Raw genomic sequence first — 10,306 nt, 5'->3', positions numbered from 1 at the left:
TTATATGCTTGTCGTCACCACTTTACCGCTTCGCACCAATATTACTCGCGTCCAAAGGTTCACTTTGTGTCCGTAGCAGGTATATAGGTATATAGACCTTAAACATTGCAGCAAGCATTCCTCGTATTCATCTATATTTCCTCAAAATCATAGACTCGCTACACCTATCATTCTCAGAGAAAGAGAAGAGCAGCATACCAAGAATAGCTGTCATCTGCCTCTCTTGCAATGTCGCGACAACAGCAAAATCCATTTGACGATTTATTGTCCGACAATTCACATCCGAATCCACAAACAACACAGGATGACCCCTTCGGAGATGATGAGCCCAATCTTTTCAGCCCCTCTGGAGCAGCAGGATATAGTCAAGGAGGTAGATCTGCTGGAGGAACATCCTCAAGTAAACCTCAAGCAGGTTATGTCCTAGATCCGTTCTTCGACGAGTGAGCATAACTTTGCAATATAACTTGTCTGCAGATACAGCTTCAATCTTCAAATTTAAAGCTAATACACCATGATGTGTCTAGTGACGACGAATACGGAGGAGGTGGTCAATCAGGAGGATATATGGCTCCTCAATCTTCTTCAACAGTCAACGTTAATCGTTCTTTTGGACGTTCAGACCCATCTTTGATAGAATCCCATCAACCGTTAGCTCAATCAGGTGCAGTTCCAGCTGGATTCTCTGGACCTCCGGACGATAAGCAATATCACCCATCAAACTCGAAGTCATATGGCTTAGGTGGAGGAGATCCTTTCGATGATGATGTAGAAGGACCTTCAGCATATTCATTCTCTGCCCCTGGATCCGGTCCTTATGCTGCTCAAAGGAAGAGATCAAGGTGGCAGAGAATAAGAGAAGATCATCTAACGGATGTAGATTGGACTTTTGGCTTGAATAAGATGTTAGGAAGAAGGGGTAAATTTGATGGTGTGCCAAGAGAAATAGCTTTGAACGATGCGGAAGGAAATAGAGTGAAAGGTTATGAGAATAACTCAGTGACAACCGGGAAATATGGGCCTATAACTTTCTTACCCAAATTCTTGTTTGGTGAGTTCTTAATAATCTATTATAGAAATCTGACTACAAACTAACAATGGTCGTCTTTTAGCGGAATTCTCGAGGTCGGCGAACTTGTTCTTCTTGTTCACAGGTAAGCTCATTCCTGAACCCACAAGAAGCGGTCTTAGCTAATCTGCGTTATAGCCATTATCCAGCAGGTTCCCAATGTATCGCCGACTGGTCGATATACAACCATAGTACCTCTTGCCGTAGTATTGATAGCGAGTGCTTTCAAGGAGATTAAAGAAGACTTGGTAGGTCAACTATGGTCCAGCGACTCCTTATCAGACTAGCTAACATCAGAATATACGAAGAAACGACACGCTTCAGATAGGTCACTGAACAATAGTATAGCTCAGGTTCTGATCAATCAGGCATTTCAACCTAGACCATGGAGGAGGATACGCGTTGGGGATATTGTCAGATTAGAAGCGAATGCCTTCATACCGGCAGATATGGTCCTGATAAGTAGTAGTGAACCTGAAGGATTGTGCTACGTCGAAACGGCTAATTTGGACGGGTAAGTTCTGTTTAGTAGAATAGGATCTTAGTTGACCAATATATAGAGAAACCAACTTGAAAATCAAACAGTCACATCCTTCCACAGCGTCACTTACCAACCCCCAATCAGTCTCTCTTCTTCGTGGTCACCTTCTTTCCGAAGCCCCTAATTCCTCTTTATACACTTACGATGGTACTTTCCACCTTTCATCGTACCATCCAGGTTCCGCTCCTACGAAGATTCCTGTTGGACCCAATCAAATGCTTTTACGAGGTGCTCAGCTAAGAAACACAGAATGGGTTTATGGTGTAGTTGTCAATGCTGGTCACGAAACAAAGTTGATGAGAAATGCAACGTGAGCATCCATACTTCAATTACTTGATGTGAGTGGGGATGCTGATGTCATGATCATATCAGCGATGCACCTGTCAAACGGACCGCAGTCGAAAGACAAGTCAACAGGCAGATTTTGTATCTTTTCGTATTATTACTTATCTTGTCGCTGGTTTCGACGATAGGGGGCAGTATCAGAACCGTAGGTTGGCTGATTATCCGCTAATCCCCTCAGCTAATATCTTTATGTAGACTTTCTTCAATAACAAGAGCTGGTATTTACGGCTTGCGGGCGAAAGACCAAACAAGGGTAAGTGCCATTCGGAGACATATGGAATCCAACGGAAAAACCGCTAATATTATCGTAATCACTAGCACGACAATTCATCGAAGGTGCGCAAAAACCGTGGTAGTCCGTGAGATGTTTACTGACAAAACTGCTTAGATTTGTTAACATTCATCATTTTGTATAACAACTTGATTCCGATATCGTAAGCTTGGCCACCGTATACACAGTTTCGTACACAGCTGACACTCGACGCAGCCTCATCATGACGATGGAAGTTGTCAAATTCCAGCAAGCTTCATTAATTAACTCTGATTTGGATATGTATCATGCTCCAACTGATACACCTGCATTATGTCGAACTTCGTCATTGGTTGAGGAGTTGGGTCAAATAGCCTATATCTTTTCGGATAAGACTGGTACTTTAACTAGAAACGAAATGGAGTTTAGAGAATGTTCCATTTTCGGAACGATGTACGCACAAACGGTGGACGACAATAAAAGGGAAATGGGTCAGAAAACGTTTGAAACACTTAGACAGAGAGTTCACGAAGATAGCGAAGAAGGTGCTACTTTAAGAGAATTGTGAGTGATTGTTACCACACAATAGCCGTACAGTGCTAAATTCATCTGATAACAGTTTGTCATTACTTGCTGTTTGTCATACTGTTATTCCCGAAGAAAGAGAAGGTAAAATGGTATACCAAGCTTCAAGTCCTGATGAGGCTGCTCTTGTGTCTGGAGCTGAGATGTTAGGATATCGATTCCATGTGAGTTCGACATCATCATTGCTGCATCATAAAGAAAATGCGCTGATTGAGTCTTGCAATTATAGACACGTAAACCTAAATCCGTTTTTATTGATGTTAATGGCCAATCAGAGGAATACGAAGTCCTCAACGTCTGCGAGTTTAATTCCTCTCGTAAACGAATGTCTACAGTTGTCCGAGGTCCAGATGGAAGGATCAGATTATATACTAAAGGAGCAGATACTGTTATCTTCGAAAGATTGGCACCCGATCAGCAGTTAGCAGAAACAACTTTGCTTCATCTGGAGGCAAGTACAGCGATAATCGTGGAACTCTCTCTTGGATATCGAGCTCATCATCATTATTTACATTTTAGGATTACGCAACAGAAGGTCTTCGAACGCTCTGTCTAGCTTATCGAGATATATCAGAAGACGAATACGCCAAATGGTCACAGATGTACGACAACGCTGCAGCTCAGATGCATGGAAGAGCGGAAGCTCTGGACAGAGCTGCCGAAGTTATCGAGCAGAATTTGCAACTATTAGGTGCCACTGCTATCGAAGACAAACTGCAAGAAGGTGTACCCGATGCTATTCACACTTTACAACAAGCTGGTATCAAGGTAAGCTGATTATCGTGGTCACTAAAGTTGCGCCCCGGTAGCTGATTTCTAGTTTCATAGATCTGGGTATTGACTGGAGATAGACAAGAAACAGCTATCAACATCGGTTTATCTTGCCGACTCATCTCAGAATCCATGAACTTGGTACGTACGAGAAGAGAGCCGCTTTACGACAACGCTAATCTGTATGTCCCTTTAGGTCATCATCAACACTGAAACCGCCACTGAGACTTCGGAATTGCTCAATAAGCGTCTGTTTGCTATCAAAAATCAAAGGATGGGTGGTGACGTAGAGGAGTTGGCTTTGATTATTGGTGTGTCTCGGTCGGTTTTGCTTGGAGTTGCTTGCGGTAGCTGATAAACCGAAACAGACGGAAAAAGTTTGACATATGCTCTTGAAAAAGATTGCGCAGATGTCTTCCTCGAATTAGCTGTTATGTGCAAGGTAAGCTAGTCTTTGCTAAAAGGGATTAGGGTGTCAGCTGATCATCCATTTGTAGGCTGTAATCTGTTGTACGTATTCTTTCGACAATGAGCCCCGCAGGGTTTCGTACTGATCTTTCCGTTATAGGCCGTGTGTCTCCTCTGCAAAAAGCTCTTGTGGTCAAACTTGTCAAGAAGAGTACCGATGCACCCCTTCTCGCAATTGGTGATGGTGCCAATGATGTCAGTATGATCCAAGCTGCTCATGTAGGAGTTGGTATTTCAGGTGTAGAAGTAAGTTTTTTAAAAGCGTGATATCATTCTACTACTGACGCTTTCTACTAGGGTCTACAAGCTGCTCGATCTGCGGATGTCGCTATCTCTCAGTTTAGATTCTTAAGGAAATTGTTATTGGTTCATGGATCTTGGAGTTATCAAAGATTAACAAAGTTGATTTTATGTGAGTGACAACATGTTTCAATAGTGCCGCCTGGCTAACGATGCATAACCACAGATTCATTCTACAAGAATATTACTTTCGCTTTAACTCTTTTTTGGGTGAGCGCAAATAGCATGACAAAGAAATCAAGAAGGAAACTGATAAGCCCTCTAGTATTCATGGTTCAACGATTTCTCCGGACAAATCTCCTTCGAAGGATGGTCAATGTCATACTATAACGTTATCTTTACGATTTTACCACCTTTGGTAATTGGTATATTCGATCAATTTGTTTCTGCTAGAATGCTTGATCGATATCCACAGCTATATCAATTAGGCCAAACAAATCATTTCTTCACCCCTGTCAGATTCTTCTACTGGGTTGGAAATGCTTTCTATCACAGTGTTGTAGGTTATCCTTTCATTCATGTTACTTTTTAGCGAGTATTTGAAAGCCGTGCCACATACTGACAGCTTTATCACATGTTTAGGTATTATTCCTATTCTCGGTATTGGTATTTTACAGTGATCTTATTGCGTCAGATGGTAAAAACTCCGGATTATGGGTTTGGGGTACCACTTTGTACCTTGCAATCTTATTAACTGTTTTAGGTAAAGCTGCTTTAATCTCAGAGTAAGTCATGAAAATCTGATGGTAGCCCAGGAGAAGCTTGCTAACCTTTTATGCGCAATTTAGTGTATGGACCAAATACACTCTGGCAGGTGAGTTTTTGCTCGTTTACTTTTTCTCTGTCACCTATTTTCAATCGGATGCTGATGTCCACAATGTAATAGCCATTCCCGGTTCATTCGTTTTCACCATGATTGCTTTACCATTATATGCGATCATTGCACCTCTGTTGAACTTTTCTTTAGACTATAAGGGTATCGTACCTAGATTATGGGGAGATGCAGCATTCTACTTCTGCCTCATCTTGTTCCCTGTGGTCTGTTTGTTGAGAGATTATGTCTGGAAATAGTGAGTCTTATCCGACATAACTTCGTTCTTCAGCACATAATATACCCCCATAGAATCTCAATACGATGCTAATTGGTATATCCGGCGTTTATAGCTATTCAAGAACATATCATCCAGCATCATATCATATTGTTCAAGAAATCCAGAAATTCAACTTATCAGACTATCGACCTAGACAAGAACAGTAAGTTGTCTTTTCATCCTGAATATACAACTTATCTTCTTGGTTTTTCGGAAGTGATGGTCTAACCAATCATGTGTTCCATCTTCGTTTAATAGGTTCCAGAAAGCTATCAAGAAGGTTAGAGCTACACAACGTATGAGAAGACAAAGAGGTTTCGCCTTTTCGCAAACTGAGACCAATGATCAAGATCAAACTAGGTTGATTAGAGCTTATGATACTAGTGTAGCAAGGCCTACAGGTTACTAGTTGTTTCTGTCTTATTCAATGAAATCAAGGGCAAAAGGCTAGCACCGTAATAGTATACAACGGATGAATGGACGATGTCTAGTAGGCCACCTACGACCGAACATCTTATCGTGCATGCATTACTAGAAGTAAATCGGTTATGAAATGCATCATATTTAGCGGAATTGAGATCCACATAAATCTGCATAGCTAAAAATTCAATAATGAACCACTGATAAGATCTTTCGGTGGAGGCGTCGCGGGTCTTCTGAATATATTCTCAGGTATATCGCAAGGTAAACCATCGTTCTGTCGGGCACAATAAATCAGCTCAATTCTTTCAGTTTCCTCCCAGAATACAGCTGAGAACCCACGTCGATGTCGAACGATGCCCAGGGTAAATTCTTTGACGAGCCTGACATTTCTGCGTGAACATAACGCAATTCATCACCTGGTGGTCCACGAAATAAGACAAGTCTCAAGGTTTTGCCAATCGTCCATGAATCACCTAATTTTATGGTTGGTATCAGCTTGAATCCGCATATCTGTGAGCATCAAGATATAATCAGATGGGTAAATTTACCGAGTTGAGGCATAAGAATCGCTCTATCACCTGTATCGAAGTTGGCTGGTTTATTTTCCGCCGTCAAAAGCTTGGTAGCCATCTGATTACAAATGATGACCTGAGTACTGATATGTCAGCTGTTACTAATCCATGAATCGGAAGGGGATACAACAGCTACTCACTGCACATCGATGAAGAGTTGTTGCTTGACCAATTTTCTGTTTAACTCTATCAATAGCGCGTTAGCCGATTTCTGATCCTATGGAGAGACAGCTTACAGCTCCATCATCCTCCTTCTCGTGCTCATATCCAATCCAGGCTGACGAAAGTGATAACTAAGCGTATCAATGATTATTAAATTGACCTACTGACTTGCTCAGCTCTCGACATGAACACTACGGCCAGCAGCCAACGAACCTTTTCATGAGCTTCTAGCCAGTCATCCAGTGTATATAGAAAAGCTACCATTTGAGCCTGAGTAGGTATTCGAACAAAATGTATACCGTGTATAATGTCTCGAGGTAGGGCTGGAGCAGGATAAGGTCAATATCTTCAGCTGTATAGTACGCTGAACTACCTTACTTGAGCATGTTCTTGTCATTGCTTCAGCAGCTGAACGGACTCTTTCTGCCGTTATGCCACCTTCGGTATCTATATTTCGTGGAACAGTCAACTTCTGTCCGATTTCAAGACAAAACACGAAGCTAACCTATAATCAAAACTTCTCCTGCTTCACCACCGTCGATAAATTCATTCCTATTTCCACTTGCCACTGTCATTCTAGCATTCAAGGCTATTCCCAAAGCCAAACAAGTTTTGCCTGAACCAGGAGGTCCAGCTACTTCAATTGACATTCCAGGTGTTATGGCTGCGCTGTTTTCTTTCTCTTTACCTTTCCTTGATGATATAGCAGTAGGTTTCTCACGATGAGGATCTCTAAACTGAGCTATGAGATTATCTATGGATGAAGATGAGGTTGAGAAGTGAGGCAGATAGGTGGATGAGAGTAAGTCGGCTGCTGTAGATGTTTGTATTTGACTGGAAAGTATCGGTCCAGCATGACTACTCTGCGAAGAACTGGAGTGACCAGCTGACTGCATGTCAACTATCATTCCACTATGAGTCTTAAGGCAGACACTCACCCTGATCAGTCTCAATCTGTTGAAGCAGACTCTCCGCTTGATGCTTAGGTATTCCAAGCTCTATGGAGCCAGCGTAAGCTAAGTGAGTCGGTGCTTCTCATGACAGCCATTGAAAGGATGATTTACCTGCACTCAAATCATAAGCTGAAGATAGTCTGATATCGTTGACAATCTTATACCCAGCATCGGTCAGCGCTGTTTTCAATGTTCGGCTGAAGATGGGAACAGATGTATTTCAGCCTACAAACAGATAGGGGAATCTTCCAGCTTTCGTTAAAATTGAACGTACGGAATGTTCAGTGATGATATAGGCTGATTATAATCTCTTTCTAGGCCGTTCATGATTGATGCTTGACGTATAAAATGAGATTGAGGAAGAAAGCAAAAATGAAGTAATTCGCGTTGATAAACATGGTAATGTAATGTTTGCAGTTGAGGTGGACCATCACCAGTGAATAGGGTGGAGGTAAAAACAATCGGGAATTGTCCTCGATTTCAAGCTTGCAAGAATGCCACATCAGGCAGCTATCATACCTTTTGGACCACTAACTGTGTTAAACGTTATCAGACCTAGTAAATAACGTGGAAACCATGAGCTGACCTGGGGCCGCGTAACGTTTGCGCGTTGCATCGTTTGTAGTTGAAGCTGAAAGACGATGATGATGCATTCAATATTCATGTTGGAGGATTCAACATTCAACAGTCAAGATTATTAGGTAATTTTCAGTTTCTACACCTATCGTCCTCGCCAACAGCTTCGGGAAACAGATCAACAACCTAATAATAGAAACTTAAGGCATCATCTCGAGATTTCTTATCGCCTTGGGCTAATACTCATACTTCTTCCCCTTCAAAATGGTAAGTTGCATTGTTGGCTGTGACTAACATCATTCACCTTTCTTGAAAGTCAGACATTCGGCTGACCGGCCTCTATATACCTTATAGTCTGTAATGGAACTCAATGGTGGATCGGTAGTGGCCATGATCGGTAAAGATTGTGTAGCTATTGCTTCGGATTTGAGGTTAGGAAATCAGGCTGTTGGAATAGCTTCAAACTTCGACAAAGTAAGTTGAAATATCAACTTCGTACTCACGGTGTCTTATTCGTCAGCTCAAGCTAGGCATCATAGGTATTTCCAGTCAACGATAAATTATACTATGGTCTCCCCGGTCTTGCAACGGATGTTTACACATTGTGAGTTCGGACAATCGACAATAATATAGCAACCTCTTTTTCCCCCTATATAGATATTGATCAGTATCATTGTTGTTATAGACGAGAACACCTCAGATTCCGAGTGAACATGTATAGAATGAAAGAAGAGCGAGAGATTACCCCTAAAACATTCACACATCTCGTCTCAAGTACATTATACGAAAAGAGGTGAGTCTCTGCTCCGTCTCCACAACTCACACAATAAACTGAATGCTGACAGATGCTACCCTTAGATTCGGTCCATTCTTCATTGAACCTGTCGTAGCTGGTCTTCCTACACCTACAGAATTAGATCCTCATCCTAAACCCTTCATCTCCACCATGGACACGTAAGTCATAATACCTGCCATAATTCTACTAAACCAACTGACACCCTCTCTTGTTGCAGAATCGGATGTATAACAACACCTAAAGATTTTGCCGTAGCTGGTACAGCAGCAGACAAATTGTATGGTGTAGCTGAAGGATTATGGGAACCAGATCTCGTTAGTCAAATTGCAAAGAACGTGACTCCTGTTAGCTGACTTCGCTTCGCTATAGGAACCTGAGGACCTCTTCGAAACTGTATCGCAAACGTTGTTAAATGCTGTAGATCGAGATGCTTTGAGTGGTTGGGGAGCAGTAGTTCACATCATGTAAGTGCTAATTCTACAGAATCATCACTGAGCTGACATGGGCGTGAAATATGTAATATAGCACACAAGATAAGGTAATCACTCGAACTCTTAGAGCAAGAATGGATTAGAGAACCGGATTTTGCTAATAGAATCAGAAGTAAAGCTACAAATAGATTGTTTAGTAGGATGATAACGACAAAACACATGTATATCACTGGCATAATATCATTACGTTCTTTGCGTACGGTAATCGTTTGACAGACGAGCGATTTCGCGTTTCTTCATACGCTAAAATCAACATTAAAGACTGATACGAATAAATTGAAACCCGGAAGCAATCAGGTAAACTGTTACATCTAACATCACATGATCTCCTCGATATTACAAGATATTTTCCTATTATAAACTAAGTTCAATGATATGGTTCGATCCAGACGTGAAAAGTATGAATAGGAAATTGTGAAGATCGGTGCGTAGTCAGCTAAATGACTGACATGGGATATAGGTGCAAAACTCACGTCTACTCACCTTCTGTTATAGTCATCGGATTTATCATTTCCTTTGATATGCCATGAAGAAGCACAATGACAATAACCAAATTCCTAAAATATTCCCACTAATACCAAGTTCTCTAATTGCACTACTTTTGAGGTTGTCTTGTCTAAGTGAGCAACTAAATCCATTACTACATGAACCATTCTGAACATTCACATATATCAATGGTATACTAGCATTATAATCTATTTTGCAGTACGCTGTTCCAGGTTCATAAATCACTGTACTGTTGATTTTTGCATTTTGATTTGCTCCACAGATTTCCCTTGCACATTCATCGGTTGGGAAACAACATATATCATAGTCTTTGGTTACTGCTCCTGATGTATAGCACATTGTGATTGAGTGGGAGGTATAAAGGTATTACTACTGGTTAACGATGATCGTAGATTGCTTAAAAGGT

General features: G+C 41.4%; 3 protein-coding genes across 3 annotated transcripts; 2 read left to right on the top strand and 1 right to left on the bottom strand.

Annotated features, from left to right (window-relative positions):
- Positions 1-228: 228 nt before the first annotated feature.
- Positions 229-5,829, top strand: L201_004120 (uncharacterized protein; the record flags this gene model as incomplete). Its single annotated transcript, XM_066219868.1, has 27 exons — positions 229-443; positions 528-1,051; positions 1,113-1,154; positions 1,208-1,317; positions 1,378-1,583; positions 1,630-1,920; positions 1,983-2,100; positions 2,151-2,208; positions 2,274-2,291; positions 2,344-2,389; positions 2,443-2,769; positions 2,825-2,954; positions 3,020-3,241; positions 3,310-3,558; positions 3,619-3,702; positions 3,758-3,872; positions 3,930-4,003; positions 4,059-4,071; positions 4,130-4,275; positions 4,327-4,441; positions 4,496-4,539; positions 4,595-4,828; positions 4,912-5,054; positions 5,118-5,143; positions 5,216-5,399; positions 5,494-5,583; positions 5,679-5,829. 27 exons carry the CDS (start codon positions 229-231, stop codon positions 5,827-5,829), a joined length of 3,975 nt encoding a protein of 1,324 aa, XP_066075965.1.
- A 189-nt stretch (positions 5,830-6,018) lies between these two features.
- Positions 6,019-7,857, bottom strand: L201_004119 (uncharacterized protein; the record flags this gene model as incomplete). The annotated part of the gene is made up of 11 exons (XM_066219867.1): positions 6,019-6,117; positions 6,183-6,316; positions 6,392-6,491; positions 6,556-6,601; positions 6,652-6,737; positions 6,791-6,900; positions 6,956-7,024; positions 7,083-7,463; positions 7,516-7,575; positions 7,642-7,727; positions 7,805-7,857. The coding sequence occupies 11 exons, from the start codon at positions 7,855-7,857 to the stop codon at positions 6,019-6,021; spliced, it is 1,224 nt and encodes a 407-aa protein (XP_066075964.1).
- Positions 7,858-8,466: 609 nt separating this feature from the next.
- L201_004118 (uncharacterized protein) lies at positions 8,467-9,476 on the top strand (the record flags this gene model as incomplete). The annotated part of the gene is made up of 7 exons (XM_066219866.1): positions 8,467-8,580; positions 8,646-8,710; positions 8,792-8,899; positions 8,965-9,060; positions 9,120-9,216; positions 9,272-9,366; positions 9,428-9,476. 7 exons carry the CDS (start codon positions 8,467-8,469, stop codon positions 9,474-9,476), a joined length of 624 nt encoding a protein of 207 aa, XP_066075963.1.
- Positions 9,477-10,306: the final 830 nt, after the last annotated feature.

The sequence above is a fragment of the Kwoniella dendrophila genome, chromosome 5, assembly GCF_036810415.1.
Source record: "Kwoniella dendrophila CBS 6074 chromosome 5, complete sequence".
Lineage (NCBI taxonomy): Eukaryota > Fungi > Basidiomycota > Tremellomycetes > Tremellales > Cryptococcaceae > Kwoniella > Kwoniella dendrophila.
Note: the sequence above shows the minus strand (reverse complement) of the source record. Positions and strands in the feature narration are given on the sequence as shown.